Genomic DNA, 24000 nt, shown 5'->3' with positions numbered 1-24000 from the left:
GCCATCATGGAAAACAATTACACGCTTTCGTTTTACACTCACTTGGCAGGACGGTAGTACCTCCCTGGGCGGTTGCTGTTTGAGTATCTTTATTGCTGAAAAATCATGGTATTTTGATACAGGGAAAGTCTTGCAACTTCTTAGCTGGACAACTGTTTAGCATGACCTAGTACTGCTAGTGGGCCATGATCATCTTTGACATCACCTGTAGCTGCTACACCTCACTTTTACCTTAGTATGTGAGGTCTGGTCACATTTATCTACTTCAGGCTTGAGTAACTAAACATCTCAAAGGTTCTCTTTTCTCCAGTGTTATATTAGATTTTATAAAACTGAAAAAGCCTGTTGTGCAGACAAATATTTTGGCAGTAAAGATAGTCAAGTGTTGCAAGTGTGTCTTGGTAAAGACTGGATCACTATCATAAACTGTCTCTCTTTCCTAGTAATGACACAGTTAGATTATCTTCTACCAGTACAAAATCTACAAGTTAAGAAAAAGAAACTGAAAGTATGCACATTCACTCACTGCTCATTCTTGGTTTTTGTAATGCAATATTTATGAAATATCTGAAAAGAGTCTTGCTAAATAAGCATAAGAGATTTCTTCATTTGTACTGTATGTAAAACTGGGGTGACAATGTCCCTACTGAAGTAATATACAAAGGGTTTTTGACAGCTTTCAACAATGTAACACTGGCTTTCCAAAAATGGAGGAAAGACCTCAGACCTGCAATCATGATTGGCTCATAATAGGAAAAAAAAATGAGTGGAATAGTAGTGAGCAGAGAAGTAGCTGGCCATAGTAAGTGGAGTTCCTCAGGGATGAGTCCTTGGCCTAGTGCTTTTTATAAAATTCATAAATGATCTTGAAATAGGACCATCATCGAAAACAGCCAAATTTGCAGGAAACACAGAATTAAAAAAAAAAAAACACACAACCAGGGTTAAATATAGAAATATCCAGTGATCTGGGTGGGCTGCTGCATTGGTTGGAGAAGAGGAAGAGAAGTGTGTGTTATGTACAGAGTAAAAATGCACTTTTTATAAAAAAAAATTTTTTTTGAGTAGTTTCAAGTAAACAGTTAGAGAGTTTGATTAAGCTGAAATATGACAGGCAGGAAGACCCCAATGTATTTTTTCACAGTTTTTTCTATTGTGAGTTACACTGGGATTTCTTAATGTGACTCATTATATCTAGTTGAATTATTAATTTTTGGTGTTGTAAAACACTCTTGACATAAATAATTTTAGCTTTACACATTACTGGTTTCTATGTATTATTTGCTCTGTAATCATTGTGGATATTTCATCATTGGATTTTCATTGCAATTATGAGTGAATATTTCAATGTAACTGTTAATCACCAATGGATATTACAGTATCAATAAGTGATACTTGGTATGTCAAATAGTTAAGTGTTGAGGGGTGTGTTTCAGGGCCCATTGAGGGTGGAACGTGGGGGTGGACGTCCCCCACCTCTCCCTCCACACCTCAGCCACACGAACGTGAGTCGTGCATGGCGGGTGTGTGTGTATGTGCACATTGGTGTTCTTGTCATGGCATATAAGCTGGAGTTTAATGGCTTTTTGAGGAAATATAATCATAACAGTGTGTTTTAACCATGGTCATGCATAGTAGAATATGAAAGTCAATGTTTTCTCTACTAAAATGTGCTTTCCCAATAATGCAGTCAGTTTTACATTATTTCCTGACAATTAAGGAGCATGATTTAGAAAATGCCTCGAAAAGCCTTGGTTGAAGCTCTATACCTGTAGAAGGCAAGAGGTGCGTGGAGCTTTTCACTAGATAACTTTGGGATATAGTATTAATTATTGAGTGTAATAGAGAGCCTATTTTTTTCCCTCCATCACTTTATGCCTTCTTTTGATTATTGCAAAACTTAGATTATTCTTGGAAGCTTGCATTTTTCTTGCAAGATTTTAACTCCTTTCTGCCAATTAATTGTGTAGAATTTTGGTGGATATTAGTTCAGAATATTTACGGGTAATGTTATCAAAACATTATTATTGGACACTGTTAATAGTTTTAGTAGTGTTGTAGTTATAAATGACAAACACAAATCAGTTGTTTAATAACATTTGAACATTTAAGTTAAATGCTTGTATATTCCTGAAGCTGGGCACTATTGCATATGACAGTGATGAAGTAATAATAATGTCTTTGCTGTGTACTTGTGTTCATATGTTGTAGTTACGTTGGACTTAGACAATAAAATATTTTTGTTAAGGTGAGAGTCACGGTAAGTATCAATGGGAGTTCCTTCAGTGTAGTGGACTAACAAGTTGTCTGGTTCTTGCTATGGTTGTACTTGTATTTACTTTATTAAATAAGGGTAAAATTTTACCTTCAAAGTTTATGTGGTGAAGATCCCCCCCTTCGCTCTCCTATCAATCCATCCCCCATTAAATTCCTTTTGTATTTCCTATTGTTAATCCTCCACCCCCCTTCCCCTTTTTTTTTGCATCTGTGATTGCTGCAGTATTCAGTTATTTCTTTTATCCTCTGTATGCTCTCAGTTCTGCTTATGCTTTTGGTGCTGACTCTGTCACTTTATTACCACCGAGTTCTTCATGTGTGACTTTTGTCAACTACAATCATGTACAACATGTTATAGCCTTGTTGTTTTGTCTTATATTTGTGTTTCATATATTTTATTAATTTGTGTTCATTATTCTTTAATACAATGAGTATTTGTTCAGTTTGATTGTACTGTCTATTTTGAATAATTTAACTTTTTCTTTATGCAGATGCAATGCACACTTTCCCAGACTGAGTGTATGACAAAGTTCCCATAATGCTCACCACTGATTTGGTGTGGTCTTCTTTACTTGTGCATTTATTGCAGTATTTATGCAATGTCTCCATTCACTTAAAGATTCTTTAAGAAAGTGTACAATATATTCTGCAGCGATGCTTGCAATAATGACATTTTCTTTCATTCTATGAATTTAAAAAGAGGAAATCGTCTGTGCGAAGTAAATCAAGGTAGAATAGTGATCAGTAGAGTACAGGGATGGCATGTGGGCCCCAAAACTGCCCCACATGCTTGTTCTTTTTTAGTTGGTTATGCAATTGGCATGTAGACACCCTGATTAACTTGCCTTGTGTAAAGAGTTAATTAGTGCTATGTCTCAGGATTTTACCTATAAGATCAAGTTTTATTTGCCTCAAGACTCCTTAGATGAGGTTCCTTGATACCGGTGAGGGTCCCATGATCTAAAGAATTGGCCCTGACCTCCCCTTGTTGGATCGAACTTGATTGCCTTAGGTGCTGTTTGACCCTTAAGGTTTAACACAATAGCAATGAATATAATCTTTCTAAAGAAGCTTGGATTATGTGTTGGTTATTTGATCAAGTTACAGTTAATGTTAAAAAATACAAATAAACTAAAATTTTATTTCTTTGCTAAGGTTACAATGTGTGTTTATATTTCATAATTTGATTGGTACAAAGAAAGCCACTATCATGCCAAGGCATGTCAAGCAGACTTAACCTAATACTTAGGTCTAGACAAGTGAAGAGTTATAGAATACAAATAATCAATATTTTACTCTATTATTAATATGAGGTAGAACAATTTATGATACAAACATACATTTTTAAGTTTGTAATAATGGCTTAATAGTTAAGGGGTAATAAAATATTTGGGAGAGTTGCTTTAAATTTGGTTAGAGTTTAGCATAGTGTGGGTACAGTTATTGTGAGATAAGATGATTTTTGAGTATAGTCCTAAATTGATTTGTGGGCAGGGGACCTTTTGCTGTTTCAGGCAAATGGTTCTAGATCTTAGGGCCCTTTATGTGCATTGCATTTTTGCATAGTGTGAGAAGGGCAAGTGGGATATCAAAAAGTGTTTGTGCCTCGTGTTATGCCTGTGTGTTCTGTTGTAGTTATCTGGGAGAAGTTTGAGTGGAGGGTTGATATTGGAGTTTAATTCTTTCTTTCAACACACCAGCCATATCCCACCAAGGCAGGGTGGCCCAAAAAGAAAAACGAAAGTTTCTCTTTTAAATTTAGTAATTTATACGGGAGAAGGGGTTACTAGCCCCTTGCTCCCGGCATCTTAGTCGCCTCTTACAACACGCATGGCTTACGGAGGAAGAATTCTGTTCCACTTCCCCATGGAGTTTAATGTTCTGTATATATAGTAAGCACAGTAATAAGTAAGTTGAAGCATTTGAAGAGTGGTGGGATGTGTTGTCTGGCACTGGAGTTTGTGATCATCCGCAGTGGCGCTTTTTGTTCGGTTATTATAGGTTTAAGGTGATTGGCCATGGTAAATCCCCAAGCACAAATACCATAGGTGAGGTAAGGGTATATTAGAGAGTGATATAAAGTAGGGAGTGCCCTTTTGGGTACATAGTACTGCATCTTGGAAAGGATACCCACTATTTTGGAAACTTTCGTAGTTATATGTTGGATGTGGGTCTGAAATTTAAGATTGCAGTCAAGGTGGAGACCTAGAAATTTGCCCTCAGTGTGTCTTGTAATGGGTGAACCAGTTATCGATATGTTTAACTGGGTATTTAATGCTCTGTTTCCAAAAAGCATGTAGGTTTTGTCTGTATTGACAGTAAGTTTGTTGGTCGTCATCCAGTTTGATATTTTATGTAGCTCGCTGTTTACAGTGTAACTAAGTATAGCCGGGTTTGGGTGGGAGAAGACGTAAGTGGTGTCATCTGCGAATAGAACTGGTTTAAGGAGTCGTGATGCATTTGGGAGGTCACTGATGTAAATAAGAAGGAGTAAAGGACCTAGGACACTTCCCTGTGGCACTCCAACAACTACAGGCTGAGTATTGGAGGTCACGCCATTTGTGGATACATGCTGGTGTCTACCGCTAAGGTAAGATTTTAGGCAATTGAGAGAGTGTCCTCTGATCCCATAATGCTCTAGTTTTAGGTGCAAGATGTTGTGGTCTACTGTATCAAATGCTTTCTGTGTAGATATTATGGAAGAGCCCCAGAGGATATTCATTTTTTACAATTGCTGTATAGTATAGTAATTTGAGCATGTTCATGCTTTTTTTCGGCATAAACCCAAACTGACAGGGGTTCGTTATGTTATGGGATAGGAGGTAGGAGTAGATTGTGTATTATTTTTTTGAAGAATTTTAGAGAGTAAAGGCAAGTTAAATATTCATCTGTAGTTATTTAGTTCTGTAGGATCGCCTCCTTTGAGGATTGGGGTCTCCCTTGCTGTCTTGAGTATGGATGGGAATGTTGAAGATTCAAACAGATTTGTTAAATAGTGTTGCGGTAATGGGGGACAACACATGAGCTGCTTTAAATACATGATTAGTGGCAAGTTATTTAGGGCTCCTATCTTGTTTTTTAATGATTTAATTATTAGTGAGACTTGTAGTATTTGTTGGTGCTATATATAGCATATGTTAGTGGTATTCACTTCAATGAAAGAAAACATTGTAAAAAACCTATAGGAGCATGCAAGATGTGTGTATGTGTGTGTGTCTTGATTTGTATGGGCCCTCTCTTGTTCATAATTTACATTAATGACCTTGATGAATGGATTATGAGTGACATGAGCAAGTTTGCTGATGATACAAAGATAGGCCGTATGATTCATTCTGAAGAGGATAGCAATGAACTGTAGGAGGATTTAGACAAATTAATGTCTTGGTCTGAAAAATGGCAGAAGCTATAAACTAGGTGAAGTAGAGCTTCATCTTACAGTGTGTGAAAAGGACTTGGGAGTCATGGTAAGCAGAAACCTAAAGCCAAGGCAGCAGTGCCTAAGTGTGTGCAACAAAGCAAACATTACTTGGATTTATATCAAGAAGTATAAGTAACAGAAGCCCAAAAGTTATTTTACAGCTCTATACATCACTGGTGAGGCCTCATTTAGATTATGCTGCTCAGTTTTGGTCTCCTTACTACAGGATAGATATAGACCCATTGGAGAACATACAGAGAAGAATGACTAAAATGATTTACTGTGTAAGGAATCTCCCATATGAAGATAGACTTAAAGCCTTGAATCTTCACTCTCTGGAGAGACGTAGAATGAGAGGAGATATCATTGAGGTGTAGAAGTGGATGACTGGCATAAACAAAGGAGATATTAATAAGGTATTGAGGGTGTCGAACCAGGTAAGAACCAGAAATAATGGATTTAAGTTGGATAAATTTAGATTTAGAAAGGACATAGGAAAGTCTGGTTTTCTAACAGAGTTGTAGATGCGTGTAACAGTCTTCCCAGTGGGGTGATAGATGCTAGGACCTTGGGTAGCTTCAAGAAGAAACTGGACAAATATATGAGTGGTAGGGGCAGGGTTTGATTGGTGTCATTGGGTACGGGAGTTATTTCCAGGGAAGCTTTAGGTAGTAGTCGTTTTGATAAGGACCTGCCTCGCATGGGCCAGTAGGCCTTCTGCAGTGTTCCTCCATTCTTATGTTCTTATAACAAATATGTTTTTTATTAGGTTTCCCATATAGTGGATGGTCTTCTGTTGATTCTTATGTACTGTAGGCTTCTATAAATGACTGGAACTGCTTTTGACATATATTATTTTATGCATTTTATATCCCTCTGTGGTTATCCTATTCTAGTTCCTTCTGAAGTACTAGGCTGTGCAATGAGCATTTTGGTTGAAAATTTCAATTTTAATGTTTTTTTTTTCTTAATGTCATTTCTCTTTAAAAATTATATATATATATTTTTTTTAGAATGCACATATATTGATCTTTTATGTTTCTTTTAGCTGAATACCAACCATCTTGAACAAGGGGTTTCAAATTTGGTAGACACTGTCCTAAATTGTTAAAAAACTGTAGAGAGGCATTATTTCTGTGATAGCACATCTGATGCCTAAAACTTGCACATGGTCATATGAAGGATGCCCTAATGTTGTTGACTGTCAAATTCCTTTTGATTGTGTGACTTTCAAAGAGCATGCAGGAATTATTTCTAACCTTGAAGCTCTTGCCCTAGCTGACTGACCTCAAAAAACCTCATCTTCTGTGTAGACTCTTTGACTAGGTAAAGTGACACTGTTGTATTTATTGTTTCATGTGACTTACTCTTCAGCACATTAGACCACCTTTCATTTTTTTACTCTGGCATCTGCACTCTTTCTTCATAAATCCATCCACTGACACGTCACCTCCCAAATATCTGAAAACATTCACTTTAAGTACAGTATCATCAGCAAATAACAAAAAAAGGCACAATAGCATGACTGGAACGATACACAAATAACCCACACATAGAAGAGAGGAGCTTACGACGACGTTTCGGTCCGACTTGGACCATTTACAAAGTCTCACTAACCAGAAGTGGAGCAGGACGGCTATATTTAGGCAGGAAGAGGTAGTGGTGGTGGTAGTAGTAGTGGTAGTAGTAGTGGGGAACTAAGGAGGAGGAGCCAGTCAAATATAAAGAAAGGGGAGCACTGCAAGGGAGTTAGGTGCCCATAGAGGGAGAGCAAGTGCACAGAGGCGGGGGGAAGGGGAAGTGATGAAATAAATAATGAACGAACAGAAACACGTGACAGAAGAAAGCCAAAAAAGGAAAGAGGAAAGGGGAAGAGGGAGAAGAAGAAAAAATGAGGAATCAGGTTAAGTCACGGGTGTTCTGAAGTTTGGAGCATTTTACAATGTGGGAGAGAAAGGCATCTACAGAGACGAAGCCAGGACTAAGATTCATACAAGGAAAGTTGTGTATTAGAGAGGATTCAACGAGACGGCGACTGTTAAAGTTGGAAGTAGGGAAGACAGTTTTAGCAGAAGACCAGTCTATAGGATGGCTGTGATCTCTGACGTGACAGAAAAGAGCATTGTTAGTGTCGGCAAGCCTAACACTACTTTTGTGCTCCCTAAGTCTGTCAGAAAGAGATCGGCCAGTTTCTCCAAAGTATTGAAGAGGACAGGAGGAGCAAGAAATAGAGTAGACACCAGGAACATCTGTAGAGGGAGGAGAGGTATGAACAAGATTAGTGCGAAGAGTGTTTGGCAGAAAGTAAGCTTGATGTCTAAGGCACGGAGAAAATTGTTGAGATTAGAAAGACCAGAAATGTAGGGAAGGCAGAGGACAGAAGAGTTCCCAGGAGTAGAGAGTTTGGGAGAGAAGAAATTATGTTTAGCTCGTGAGAAGGCAGAGTCTATGAAATGGGAAGGGTAGCCAAGACAGGAAAACGAATTATGAAGAGTGGAAATTTCTGCTGGAAGGAACTGAGGATCACAGATGCGGAGGGCACGGAGAACGAGGGAGATTAGAACACTTTTCTTGACAGGGGAAGCATGATAGGAAAAGTAGTGAATGTACATGCCACTGTGCATAGGTTTTCGGTAAACGGAAAAGGAAAAACCTGTATCTGTGCGGTGGACGTGGACATCAAGGAAAGGAAGCAAGGAATTAGATTACCATTCAGCTTTAAACTTAATGGAAGGGGCAAGATTATTAAGAGCTTCAAGAAAAGGTTGGAAGAGATTGGAGTCATGAGGCCACAGAGCAAAGATGTCATCCACATAGAGCCAGAGTGAAGGTTGCACATCGATGGTAGGAAGAACAGTCTCGAAGTATTCCATGTAAAGATTAACAAGGACAGGAGAGAGAGGAGAGCCCATAGCAACACCAAAGGTTTGAGAATAATATTTCCCTTGGAAGGGAAAGGAATTTAGAGTCCACACAGAGGCGGATAAGATCAACAAAGACTTCAATAGGTAGAAACCCTTCAAGGGCCTTCTCTCTATGGAAATAAAGGACATCATCAAGAGGGACATTGGTGAAGAGCGACTCAACGTCAAGACTAAGCATCTTACGAGTTGGGACAGAGTGAACCCGTTCAATGGAGTCTTCGAGAGTGACGGAGGTGGGCAGGAGAAGAAGTACCAAGAAAGGGAGTGAGGGTTTTGGCCAACCAAGAAGTAAGAGTGTAAGAGACAGAACCTCTAGAGGATATGATAGGACGAAGAGGAATATCAGGTTGATATGTTTTCGGAAGGCCATAGAAATAGGCCTTCCCCTTCCCCCCACCTCTGTGCACTTGCTCTTCATCTATGGGCACCTAGCTCCCTTGCAGTGCTCCCCTTTCTTTATATTTGACTGGCTCCTCCTCCTTACTTCCCCACCACTGCTGCCGCCGCCACCAGGGTTCTTGACGCACTAGTATGCGTAAATTTTAGCGCCTTCAAATCTAGCAAGTGAAAGCTGGTAAGCCTACATATGAAAGAATGGGTCTGTGTGGTCAGTGTGCACAGTATGAAAAAAAATCCTGCAGCACATTGCATAATGAGAAAAAAAAAACTTTGATCGTGTTTTTGGTGTAAAACAGCTACTTTGCACTGTATTTTCGTACAGTATTTATGGTTGTATTCTAGTTTTCCTGGTCGCATTTTATAGAATGGAAGACATATTACAGAAATTGAGATGATTTTGATTGGTTTCACAATGAAAGGTACCTTGAAATTGAGCTCAAAGTAGCGGAAATGTTTTATTTTTGCCAAAGTTCAAAAGTAAACAAATCATGCCATGTGTCCAATACACATCAACTAGTGAGTCTCATATTCTTTCACAAGTGCGCTGATATTATTTATACCATTTCTACACTAATGCAGTAGTCTTTATAACAGTAAATCTTTTTTTTTTTTGTGAGAATAAAAATTCAAAGTGGAAAGCAAAAGAAATGTAAGAGGGGCCTGCGGACGTGACTAATGAACAGAGGAAATTTTATTTTAGTGCCAGGAATGTCTTTCTTGTTTATCCTGGACCCTATTTGGAAATTGGCATCTTTTGAAATTTGTGAAATTGGCAAAATTGCTAATTTCTGACCACATTATTGGATAGTTGAAATCGGTAAATGGGTGGTTTCTTCTACTCATTCGATGCAAAAGATAGAGTTCTAACGAAATAGTTATGATTTTTGTCAACTAGTACACTGAAATTGGATGAAAATAGGGCTCAAAGTGGGCGAAATCGCCAATGCATAAGCATCGTCGAGACCGCTAACTTTGCGAGAGCATAATTCTGTAAGTTTTCCATCAAATTTCACACTTTTGGTGTCATTATGATTGGGAAAAGATTCTCTATCTTTCCACAAGAAAAAAAAATTCCAAAAAATTTCGACCCTGAGAACAAGTTTGGGAGATTGCCTCTCGACCCTGAAAGGGTAAAACAACCATGGTGACATTACTCATCGCTGCCTAAGACCTACTTTTACCAGGAAGTAGTCTCCCTCTCTTCTACACACCCTACCCTGAGCCTCACTATCCTCATAAAAACTCTTTACAGCATTTAGTAACTTACTACCTATTCCATATACTTGTAACATCTGCCACATTGCTCTGCTATTCACTCTATCATATGCCTTTTCTATATCTATAAATGCAGTAAAAACTTCCCTACCTTTATCTAAATACTATTCACATATATGCTTCAATGTAAACACTTGATCTACACATCCCCTACCCACTCTAAAACCTCCTTACTCATCTGCTATCCTACATTTTGTCTTGGCTCTAATTCTTTCAATAATAACGCTACCATACACTTTTCCTGGTATACTCAGTAAACTTATTCCTCTATAATTTTTACACTCTCTCTTGTCCCATTTCCCTTTATATAAAGGAATTGTACATGCTCTCTGCCAGTCCCTAGGTACCTTCTCTTTCATACATTTATTAACAAAAATACCAACCTCTCGAACAATATATCTCCCCCTGCCATTAACATTTCTGTCATGATCCCGTCAGTTCCAGCTACTTTACCCCCTTCCATTCTACGTAATGCCTCACACACCTCCCCTACACTCACATCCTGCTCTTCTTCACTTCTAAAAGATGGTATACCTCCCTTGCCAGTGCATGAAATTACCGCCTCCCTTTCTTCATCAACATTTAAAAGTTCCTCGAAATATTCCTGCCATCTACCCAATACCTCCAGCTCACCTACTCTGCTTTTAACTGACAAATCCATTTGTTTCCTAGGCTTTCTTGGCTTATTTATCTCACTCCAAATTTTTTTCTTATTTTCATCAAAATTTCTTGACAGTGCCTCTCCCACTCTATCATCTGCTCTCCTTTTACACTCTCCACTCTCTTCACCTTTCTTTTACTCACCATATACTCAGCTCTTCTTATAACACTTCTGCTTTGTAAAAACCTCTTACAAGCTACCTTTTTCTCTTTTATCACACCCTTTACTTCACCATTCCACCAATCACTCCTCTTTTCCTCCTGCACCCACCCTCCTATAGCCACAAACTTCTGCCCCACATTGTAATAAGAACATAAGAAAAGAGGAGCACTGCAGCAGACCTGTTGGCCCATACTAGGCAGGTCCTTCACAATCTGTCCCACCAACAGAATATTTGCCTAACTCAATTTTCAGTTCTACCCAAGGAACAAGCTTTGATAATTCTATCAACTCATGTGCAAGTCCCACTCAGATTGAACCCCTTTTACACGTGTATTTATCCAACATAAATTTGAAACTACCCAAGGTCTTAGCCTTAGTAACCCTACTAGGTAGACTGTTTCACTCAACGACTACCCCATTTCCAGACCAGTACCTTCCAATATTCTTCCGAAATCTAAACTTGTCTAATTTGAATCCATTATTTCTGGTTCTCTCTTAGAGAGAGATCCTCAAAACCTTATTAATATCTCCTTTATTAATACCCATCTTCCACTTGTACACTACGATCATGTGTCTCCTCATTCTTCGTCTTACAAGTGAATGTAATTTAATAAAGGACTTCAATCTCTCTTCATACATAAGATTTCTAATGCAATGAATTAATTTTGCCATTCACCGCTGAACGTTTTCTAACGAATTTATATCCATTCTGTAAAATGGAGACCAGAACTGAGCTGCATAATCTAGGTGAGGCCTTACTAATAACATATAAAGCTGAAGTATAACCACTGGACTTCTGTTGCTTACACTTCTTGATATAAATCCCAGCAATCTGTTTGCCTTGTTATGCATGCTTAGGCACTGCTGTCTTGGTTTAAGGTTGCTGCTTACCATAACCCCCAAATCCTTTTCGCATTCTATATGGCTAAGTTCAACATTATTAAGCTGGTAGGTTCTAGGGTTACGAACATTTCCGAGCTCTAGAACTTTACATTTATCTACATTGAACTGCATGACTCACGAAATCGTAATGACACGATTGCAAACAAACGATACCCCGGCCGGGATTGAACCCGCGGTCAGTGTCTCAAAACTCCAGACCGTCGCGTTAGCCACTAACGATGGTCTGGAGTTTTGAGACTCTCTGACCGCGGGTTCAATCCCGGCCGGGGTATGGATTGAAGTGCATCTACCACTTTCCTGATCACGAATCGAGTTTGTCTAAATCCTGCTGAAGTTCCGATACTTCAACATCTGAATAGATTATCCTACCTATCTTCCTGTCATCTGCAAATTTGCTGATGTCATTAGTAATTCCCTCGTCAAGGTCATTTATATATATTATAAGCAACAGTGGGCCTAAAACTGATCCCTGCGGAACGTCACTTGTTACAGATCCCCACTCAGATTTAACCCCATTTATGCACACTGCTTCCTAATAGTGAGCCAAGACTCGATCTATGACAGCACTTTTCCCCTAATGCCATGAGCAGCCACTTCTTAAACAGACTCTGATATGGTAATCAAAAGCCTTACTGAAATCTAAATAAACAATATTGAATTCTTTGTCCTGATCAACGGCCTCAAAATCTTTGCTGAAGAAGGTTAATAAATTAGTTAGGCAGGAACGGCCCCTGGTGAATCCATGTTGAGTATCATTAATTAAATTATGCCTATCGAGATGGCTTCATATATTATCAGGTATAATTGACTCTAGTAATTTGCCTACAATTGAGGTTAGGTTTATTGGGCAGTAATTTGACGGTAACAACTTGTCCCCTGCTTTAAAAATAGGAATTACATTAGCCATCTTCCACATATCAGACACTACACCTGTTTGAAGAGAAATATTAAAAATATTAGTGATTCACAGTGGCCCACAAAGTTCATCATGGCCTGGGGACTTATTCTGCTTCAGTCGATATATCTGTTTGATAACCATTTTGCTAGTGACTATGATATTGCATAATTTATCGTCTTCAAGCCCACTATAAAAATCACTTATTGGGATATTGTTAGTGTCTTCCTGAGTGAAAACCGAGATAAAATAATTATTAAGAATAGAGCACATTTCATTCTCCTTGTCAGTAAGATGCCCAGAGTTATTTTTAAGGGGACCTATCTTATCTCTAACTATTGTTCTATAAACCTCAAAAAAACTTTTTGGATTAGGTTTCGAATCCCTAGCAACTTCAATTTCATAGTCCCGTTTAGCTTTTCTTATCCCCTTTTTAACGTCCCTCTTAATGTCCATATACAGTGGACCCCGGTTAACGATATTTTTTCACTCCAGAAGTATGTTCAGGTGCCAGTACTGACCGAATTTGTTCCCATAAGAAATATTGTGAAGTAGATTAGTCCATTTCAGACCCCCAAACATACACGTACGAACACACTTACATAAATACACTTACATAATTGGTCGCATTCGGAGGTAATCGTTATGCGGAGGTCCACTGTACTGATTCTAAGATGACCCTCACCTCTTTTGATGCACCTATAAATTCCTTTTTTCTGACCTAAAAGATATTTGAGCCTATTATTCATCCATTTTGGGTCATTTCTATTTGATCTAATTTCTTTATACAGGATGAATCTCCTTTGGCAGCATGTGTAGTGTTTAGAAAACTCTCATATTGATAGCTCTCTTCATTACCCTAGTCAACAGATGATAAGTGTTCTCTAAGCCCATTGTAATCTGCTAAGCGAACATCTGGGACTATTACTGAGTTACCCCTAAAATCATACTTTCATTCAATGCTAAAGGTAATTGGTTTGTGGTCACTTGTGCCAAGTTCCTCTGAAATTTCTAAATTATTAACAAGTGATTCCTTGTTTGCCAGAACCAAGTCAAGCAGGTTATTACCCCTTGTAGGTTCTGTCACACACTGCTCCAAAACAATCCTGAACTACTACTAAAAAGTCATTAGATTCTAAATTCCCTGGTAAAAAAATTTCACTCTGACTAAAGTTAAAGTCTCCTAGAATTACAACGTTATCGTGTCTTGTGGCCTTAACAATTTCCTCTCACAGTAGTCTTCCTTGATCTCTATCCAAGTTTGGGGGACGGAATTTCACGCCTAAAATCAGTTTTTCATGCCCCTCTGAAAATTCTCCCCAAACAGACTCACTATGTGTTTCAGACTTTATACCCGTTTTTATGCAACAGTTTAAACGATCTCGGACATAGAGTGCACCCCACCCCCCTTTCCGATATTTCTGTCTGCTTGAAACAATTTAAAACCCTGAATGTGACATTCAGCAGGCATGTCCCTAGTTTTCATATTAAACTACATCTCGGTTATGGCAAAAACATCAATGTTCCCTGCACTTGAAATTAATCTCAATTCATCCATCTTATTTTTCACACTACGACTATTAGTATAATACATTTTCATAAACCCTCCCTTCTTTTCTCTTCCTGCTGATTTCTGTTCCTCCACTATGCCTATTACTCACTTTGTCACCTAATGCCACTGGCTTTCCCATATTCACCAATAACTCTACCTCATTCTGCCTATAACTGGTTTCCTTATAACTTACACTATCGCTACACTCAGAATTCATTAATTTTTGCACAGAAACCCACATCACTATCTATTTCTAGTTTAACCTTTTCAGGGTCGACAGGCCCTCTCCGAGACTTGTTCTCAGGGTCGCCCTAATTTCAAAAAAAAAAAATATATATATTTTTCTAATGAAAAGATAGAGAATTTTTTCCCAATCATAATGACGCCAAAAGTATGAAATTTGATGGAAAACTTAGGCAATTATGCTGTCGCGAAGTTAGCGGTCTCGACGACGTTTACATATCGGCGATTTTGCCCACTTTGAGCCCTATATTTGGCCAATTCCAGTGTACTAGTCAACAAAAATCATAACTATTTCGCTAGTACTCCATTTTTTCTATCGAATGAGTACAAGAAACCACCCATCTACCGATTTCAGCTACCCAATACAGTGGTCAGAATTTAGCAATTTTGCCAATTTCACACAAATTTCAAAAGATACCAATTTCCGAATAGAGTGCAGAATAAACAAGAAAGACATTCCTGGCACTAAAATAACATTTCCTCCGTTCATTAGTCACGTCTCTACGCCCCCTTACATTCTTTTGCTTTCCACTTTGAATTTTTTATTCTCACAAAAAAATACAAGGTTTACTGTTATGCAGACTACTGCATTAGTGTAGAAATGGTTATATAATATCAGCGCACTTGTGAAAGAATATTAGACTCGCCAGTTGACGTGTATTGGAGGCTTGGCATGATTTGTTTACTTTTGATCTTTGGTAAAAATCGAACATTTCTGCTAATTTGAGCTCAATTTCAAGGTACTTTTCATTGTAAAACCAGTCAAAATCATCTCAATTTCTGTAATATGTCTTCCATCCTATAAAATGAGACCAGAAAAACTAGAATACAACAATAAATACCATACGAAAATACAGTGCAAAGTAGCTGTTGTACACCAAAAACACAGTTTTTTTTTTTCTCATTACGCACTGTGTGCTGCAGGATTTTTTTTATACTGTGCACACTGACCACATAGACCCATTCTTTCATATGTAGGCCTACCAGCTTTCTCCCACTAGATTTGAGGGCGCTAGAATTTAGGCGTACTAGTACAGTAGGGCCCCATTTATACGGCAGGTTAGGTTCCAGGCTACCGCCGTAAAGTGGAACACCCTTTTTTTCCACTTATAAATGCATACAAATACTAGATAACAAGTTTACACTAACATACATTAAGTTAGCAATAGAACCAGGCATCAAAAAACAATAAAAAAGTACAATACACACATAGTGCACTCATTACTTAAAATATTTATAGTCTTAATCTAAGGTGAGACAAGTAGTATTTATTGTAAGAAATCAAGTGTGGTATGTATGGTAGCCAGCTGGGCTACCATACCAGGCCACCCCACCTACACGTAATACTTTATTACATTTAAGTATCCCTGAGCGATAAAATGCATATACACTTCACTCATTCCTTACCTTAAAATATTTGTAGTCTTAATCTAGGGTGAGATGAGTAGTATTTATTGAAAGAAATCAAGTGTGGTATGTATGGTAGTCAGCCGGGCTACCATACCAGGCAAACCCACCCACACATAATATTCTATGATATTTAAGAATCCCAGAGAGAGAAAATGCATATCCAGTTCACTCATTACTTACCTTAAAATAATGTAGGGTCAGAGGTGAGTAAACGAGATAAAACGAATAAATGAGAGTGAGAGAGAATGAGTACATGAGGGAGGACAGGCGCAGAGTTGTGTAAACAAACCAGGCGAACATAAGTTTTGTAAACAAAATGTACACGTCTGGTTTGTGTACAAGTTACATATTGTACAAGTTGTCTCTTCATTGATACGGTAGAATAAATAAAGAAGAACACTCCCATTCTCATGTAACACCATTTTTAGAAGAAATGACGCTCTGAGTGAAGGGAATGGAAATAAGTCACTCTGACTTTTTTTTGGTTTATCCTAAGTTCTCTCCACATATACGTACTGCTATGTATAATAATCTATGTAACTACTTGTGTATACCTGAATAAACTTACATACAAAAGGAATAATTTCCTACAGTTACCCCCAGTAACACATTTTCTCTTATGTTAGACTTGAGAAAATGTTATTCTTGCTGTCACTTGTACAAGTTATCTGGCTACCACATCTCATATTTATGTTTGTTTATTCTATTGTGGGATGTATTTATCATCTTTATATGTTATGTATCGTGTTTATTATATAATTTTGAAAAAAATATCATGGATGGATTAATGAAAATGTGTATGTTAACGTAATATTCGACATTTAATGAGACTCGGTGATTATTATTGTTATTATTATATTATCATTATTATTATTATGGGGAATCAAATTCAAAATGGGAATTGACACAGTTACTTTTTGCTGATGATACTGTGCTTATGGGAGATTCTAAAGAAAAATTGCAAAGGTTAGTGGATGAGTTTGAGAATGTGTGTAAAGGTAGAAAGTTGAAAGTTGAACATAGAAAAGAGTAAGGTGATGAGGGTATCAAATGATTTAGATAAAGAAAAATTGGATATCAAATTGGGGAGGAGGAGTATGGAAGAAGTGAATGTTTTCAGATACTTGGGAGTTGACGTGTCGGCGGATGGATTTATGAAGGATGAGGTTAATCATAGATTTGATGAGGGAAAAAAGGTGAGTGGTGCGTTGAGGTATATGTGGAGTCAAAAAACGTTATCTATGGAGGCAAAGAAGGGAATGTATGAAAGTATAGTAGTACCAACACTCTTATATGGATGTGAAGCTTGGGTGGTAAATGCAGCAGCGAGGAGACGGTTGGAGGCAGTGGAGATGTCCTGTCTAAGGGCAATGTGTGGTGTAAATATTATGCAGAAAATTCGGAGTGTGGAAATTAGGAGAAGGTGTGGAGTTAATAAAAGTATTAGTCAGAGGGCAGAAGAGGGGTTGTTGAGGTGGTTTGGTCATTTAGAGAGAATTGGTCAAAGTAGAATGACATGGAAAGCATATAAATCTATAGGGGAAGGAAAGAGAGGTAGGGGTCGTCCTCGAAAGGGTTGGAAAGAGGGGGTAAAGGAGGTTTTGTGGGCGAGGGGCTTGGACTTCCAGCAAGCGTGCATGAGCGTGTTAGATAGGAGTGAAGGGAGACGAATGATACTTGGGACCTGACGATCTGTTGGAGTGTGAACAGGGTAATATTTAGTGAAGGGATTCAGGGAAACCGGTTATTTTCATATAGTCGGACTTGAGTCCTGGAAATGGGAAGTACAATGCCTGCACTTTAAAGGAGGGGTTTGGGATATTGGCAGTTTGGAGGGATATGTTGTGTATCTTTATACGTATATGCTTCTAAACTGTTGTATTCTGAGCACCTCTGCAAATGCAGTGATAATGTGTGAGTGTGGTGAAAGTGTTGAATGATGAAAGTATTTTCTTTTTGGGGATTTTCTTTCTTTTTTGGGTCACCCTGCCTCGGTGGGAGACGGCCGACTTGTTGAAAAAAAAAAAATTATCATTTCTAATAAGGCATCACTTGTGCAAGTTGTCTGGCTACCACATCTCATGTTTGATTATTCTATTGTGGGGTGTATTTATCATCTTTATATGTTATGCATCACGTTTGTTATATAATTTTGAAAAAAATATTATAGATGGATTAATGAAAATGTGTATATTAACGTAATATACGACATTTAAATGAGACTCGGTGATTATTATTATTACTAATGTGATGTCTCGAGACATAAGATACTCTTACTGATTTTAATGTGTACCTGCATGCCAGCACAGTGTGTAAGTTTATTTAGGTGCAAGTATACATAAGTATAATTATCAGAGTATATATAAAATATTAAATAACATTTAAAAACACTTGAAATTTTGAGTTTCCAGACATAATGGAGAGACTAATGCCTATGGATCTCTCAGAGAATGTAAACAAACCGGGTGGGGCGTGGTGACCTTATTAGAAAGTCAGGTGGGGGGAGCCGTATAGCGAGTTTTGGTCATAATTTGAAATGACCCTATTAGCAGAACACTGTAAAGCGAAATGCTGTAAAGCGGGGCTTTACTGTACGTCAAAAACCCTGGGTCGTAAGCCATACTAGTACGGCCGACACCCCCAAAGGGTTAGAGTTTATCATTAGTCGAGCCAATATTTTGACGCAAAAACGTATCAGTATCCTATTTTATTGCTCTCTGATGGTACTGTTAACTGAGGGTCCACTGCATATGAATTTATGAGTGGAAAACGAGGACATTCCACAATACAGTGATTTCCGCTTTACGGCGGTAGCCTGGAACCTAACCTGCCATATAGGTGGGGTTCTACTGTACCGTAATTACACATTACCCTGCCTTTTAGGGTGATGTCTACTTAGGCTGTATTTCTACAAATGTTGCACAGCACATGCTGGTGACAAAAAATTAAAATGGGACGTTTCAAGATCTTGAGTGCAGACATTGCTCACAGTCCACCATGACACTAGCCAGTTGCCTACCTCTTTATTTGGTATTCTAATAAATTGAGACAGAATATTTGCAGTGGGGTATCTTCAAACTCCCTCATCTATTTCAACTACTGCTGATTCTTCCTTCACCTCTATTGCACCTAAGTGAGAGTCCCTCCTTACTAAATGTAATACTATTGGCCTCTTATGCATAGCTCATACCAAAGAAAAGTCCTACAGAGTAGAGTAATGGAATTTTTTTTTTTTTTAACACGGCCATTTACCACCGAGGCAAGGTGACCCAAAAAGACAGAAAAATCTTTCATCATTATTCAGCACTTTCACCATCACTCGTACATAATCACTGTCTTTGGAAAGTTTCCAGACACAATAGATGTGCTCACAGGGAATGTAAACAAACCGGGTGGGGGGGCACTGTATTTGAAAGACCACTTGCTGTATAGCAAATTTTAGTCATAATTTGAAATCTCCATATTAGCAGAACGCCGTAAAGCGGGGCCCTACTGTACAGTATAACTTGGTCTTCTAACACTATGTACCAGGAATATCTATGATATTACAATTTTTTAAATGCATGATAGTTAAGAAAACATGAAAATAAGTCATATTGTTTTGCTTTATTGGGTTATCAAAGGTTAATTAGTTTTTACACAAAACCTGCACATAGAGAGGAGCTTACGACAACGTTTCGGTCCGACTTGGACCATTTGCAAAGTCGTCGTAAGCTCCTCTCTTTTATGTGTGGTTTATTTGTGTATCATTCCAGTCACGGTATTGTGCTCTTTTTTTTTTTTTTTATTTAGGTTTGAGTCAGTATCCTGGGTTATATAAATTAAATGTAATTTCAGTGGCCTTCCAGACGATTGTAAAACATATTTACTAGGAAGTCTTATTATATTACAATTGTTTTGAGGTGTAACCGTCATGGAAACGGGGAAATGAGTCACACTTTGAATTTTTTGGGGTTATCCCGTGGTTAAATCTTGTCTAAATTCTGCTGTTATTATCACAAAGTTGCAATAAATTTTGAATGAATAAGGCAACTTCCTGTCAGTTGCACACACTGCTGGTAGAAGATCTGGTGGTGGAACAACAGCTCCTGGTTTCATTGTTTTCTTAGCTATGCTAGTTTTGGCAGGTTACCTGTTGATGCCGTTTGTGGACCTGCCTGGTCTTATATTTTTTCGAAGATATGTGGAGGTTGTAGGAGATCCAAACAGTTGTGCTGAGGTGAAAAATGTTGGCAGGTGGAGTATTTGAAAGTGTGAAAAATTGTGCATACTAGTATGTCAGACAATCACCTGTATACTAAGTCAGACAATTATCACTTGTGTACTATGTCAGACAGTCATCACCTATGTACCAGTGCTTCAGACAGTTATCACCTGCATACTAGTACATCAGACAGCCATGATCCGCATACTAGTATGACATACAGTCATCACCTAATTACTAATTTGTCAGTCATCATCTGCATCCTAATACATTGAACAGTCATCATCTGCTTACTATTATGTTGGACACAGTCATCATCAACATGCTATTATGCTGGACACAGGCATCATCTACATACTATTATGTTGGACACAAGTCATAACCTGTATACTAGTATGTTGGATATTCATCACCTGCATACGGTGGACCCCCGACTTTATCCGTTCCTAAGAGCCCATCGTAAGACAAAATGATGGTAGGTCGAATTAATTTTCCCCATAATTAATAATGGAAATCAAATTAATCTGTTCAAGACACCAAAAGTATGAAAAAAAAATTTTTACCACCTGAAATATGCATTTTCATACACACAAAAGAAGGATACATGCACAATAGTAGAGTAGTACATGCACAATATATATTGTGCATGTACTACTCGACTAAATAAAGAATAAATTACACTTACCTTTATCGAAGATGTAGTGATGAGACACTGCTTGTGTCCTGGGAGTGCCTTTTCCTATTGAGTAATGAAGGTCCTGTTTGGCATTTTCTTCCAGAACAAGCCTTATCACACTGTGCATGCCACTATGGTTCTTAAATCTCTCAAACCAACCTTTGCTGGCCTTAAATTCACCAATATGAGCACTAATTCCAGGCATTTTTTTCCTGTTCACCTGGGTGTTAGTCGAATAGTGTGGGTCGCATCCTGGGAGACAAGATAAGGACCCCAGTGGAAATAAGTTACAGTCCTCGATGAAACGCTGACTTTCTTGGGTTATCCTGGGTGGCTAACCCTTTGGGGTTAATTGTTTCTCGGCATTCTCAATAAGCCACACCGACAACAGTCTCTGTACATCTTCGAGTAGTACAGCTGACTGTGGTGCAGCAGCAGCAGCAGCAGCAACTGACTGTGGTACAGCAGCAGTTGACTGTGGTACGATAGTATTTTGATAGTGTTTCTCACCCTTTTTACCACAGGGTTGGCACTAGAAGCTTTCTTTGGCCCATGGTGGCTTATGTAGCAGCTACAAGCACTAAAAACTGGAATAATACAAAATTTATCGAATGTATGCATGAAACCATCCACCCTAGCTTATAAATAATGTCACACTGGCTCAGCTGAGGTGCTCTTGCGAGACGGACCAGATGCACACGTTCGGGACGAATGTTGTAAGTTGAATTTTTCAACATACGTCAGGGTCAATTTTTTGCGCTGAAAAGCATCGTAGGTCGGTTTTAGCGTAAGTTGGGGACATTGTAGGTCGGGGGTCCACTGTATTAGTATTTTGGGTACAGTCATCACCTGCTTATGTTGGGCACAGTTACGAGGTTAAATAAGAGTCTTCTTTACTGTACTATACATGTTTTTGAGTTTAGACTCAAAAAAATGTGTTACAACAGCAGGGGTGATGTTGAAAATATTTTCAATATATTTAACTTGAAACTGCAGATTTTGCATATTTCAGTGCAGTCTGGTATGAGGCCGTCATATTCACAGTATATTTTGGATGTAGAAAGGTGGAAAGTACAGTGCCTGCACTCTACAGGAGGGGGTTGGGATACAAGTGCTCCTTAATTTATGATGGGGTTATGTTCCAGTGAATCCATCATAAGTTGAAAATATTGTTAGTTGAATATATATATATGATAAATAAGTAAATAGTCACTAAATAAGTAAATAAACAAATAATTACTGTAAATATCAGTATTGAAAAGCATATAAACGAATAGAGGTTTATCCTATTTTCGACTTTACGTTGCATTACCACCATCACAAAGTCAAAATATCAGTACAGTGGACCCCCGCATAACGATTACCTCCAAATGCGACCAATTATGTAAGTGTAATTATGTAAGTGCGTTTGTACGTGTATGTTTGGGGGTCTGAAATGGACTAATCTACTTCACAATATTCCTTATGGGAACAAATTCGGTCAGTACTGGCACCTGAACATACTTCTGGAGTGAAAAAATATCGTTAACCGGGGGTCCACTGTACATCAAACAATCATAAAGCAAGGAGCATCTGTATTTAACATTTAACTGTCATATCTGTGTCTCTGACAAGACAGTGATGGTGTGAATGATGGTGAAAGTGCTTGTTTTTCGGGTCACCCTGCCGTGGTAAGAGACTGCCAGCATTTAAAAAAAAAAAAAAGCTTAAGTCTCATTGCAGTACTCAGAAAAACACCAGTGTAGTTATCCCTCTTTTGTTTATTAGCAAACAGCTTAACATTGCTGCCTTATGGTGGTACTAAAATGTGTTTAAAATAATTTTAAAGGAGCAAGATTTTAATTACTTGATAATGAGAGAGAGTAAATTTAATTAAATTTTTTTCTGGTGTATTTATATCTTATTGTTTTATCTTGTCAAGTAATATACGTATTTAACATTGTTGATTTTTAATAGATATTTACATTATGCTAATAAATATTTTTTATTTGGTATAGCTAAACTAATATATGTTAGTTTTTAATTCTTAGTAAGCATCAGGTTTTGTATCTGATTATTTTAATTGCTTCTAATCTCTCTTATTAATACCAGTAATTATTTAAATTTTGCTCCTTTTAGTTTATTTTATCTTACACGAAATTTTGTTCCATTTTTAGGCTCAGAAGATGAAAGACACATGTTTGGAAACATTAGCTAATAAACAAGATAACTACACTGGTGTTTCTCAGCGTACTGTGACTGCACTTTCCACGCAAACAATCACTTGCTGATGTGATCACTCAGCGCTATGGACGTCCAGTGTTCTTATAAAACTGATAAGCGGAACTTCTCTTCTTCACAAAGATAAAGCTACAGTGTGCCCTCAACTTCCATAACTCCTGCTATGCACAAAACCAAATGCCAGGTTTTCCCCAGATAAACCCACAATAGAAATATATAATGTCATTTACCGATTGTTAGACACTTTTTCCGGGTTGAGAAATTGCAACTTCTGTATGTGGCAGCACTCTAGTCTGTTTTATAGTAAAGTGGAAAACCTGTTTGGATGTTAAGAGAACAGTTTCTTGTGGTAAGATTTTGATAATTTTTCTAAAAGTGTGAGAATAATATAGTATTATGAGTGCACTTTGTCCAGAGGGGAACTTTGAAAGTTCACTTACGTGAATAGCAGTGGCTTGTCCATAGATAAACATTTTTAATTAGTTATTAAGCTGATGTGTGTTCAGAAAAAGGCTCCACTGAAAGATGCGAGTTTTTTACATAGCTTAAAGACTTAGATTTAATAATTCTTTTTAAATTTTGAGAAAATAAAAATATCTCGTCATTTACTGTATTCTATAACCCTGTTGTGAAAAGTTTTAATTATATCGGTATCACTCCCAGGTTGATAAATTAGACATACATTCAACATTTGAGTATCGTTACTGAGGAAACGTAATGATATCCAAGTGTTGCACGTGTCTAATTTATCAACTTGTCGATTCTCTGAACCATTGATCTA

At 37.9% G+C, this 24000-nt stretch overlaps 1 protein-coding gene across 12 annotated transcripts in view; it reads left to right on the top strand.

Moving 5' to 3' along the window:
• Hrb27C (Heterogeneous nuclear ribonucleoprotein at 27C) overlaps positions 1-24000 on the top strand; it is a 367211-nt gene that overhangs the window by 179134 nt on the left and 164077 nt on the right. For 11 of the 12 annotated variants that reach the window (XR_008407579.2, XR_008407578.2, XM_053781454.2 and 8 more), the window contains exon 7: positions 1437-1505. The exons of the other annotated variant lie outside the window; for it this stretch is intronic. Coding sequence is in view for 9 of the 11 variants with exons in the window: in XM_053781454.2 (XP_053637429.1) it covers positions 1437-1505 (69 nt within the window). In the remaining 2 variants the exon portion in view is untranslated. The remainder of the gene's footprint in view (positions 1-1436; positions 1506-24000) is intronic. 12 annotated transcript variants of the gene reach the window in all.

The sequence above is a fragment of the Cherax quadricarinatus genome, chromosome 53 (genome assembly GCF_038502225.1).
Source record: "Cherax quadricarinatus isolate ZL_2023a chromosome 53, ASM3850222v1, whole genome shotgun sequence".
Classification (NCBI taxonomy): domain Eukaryota; kingdom Metazoa; phylum Arthropoda; class Malacostraca; order Decapoda; family Parastacidae; genus Cherax; species Cherax quadricarinatus.
Note: the sequence above shows the minus strand (reverse complement) of the source record. Positions and strands in the feature narration are given on the sequence as shown.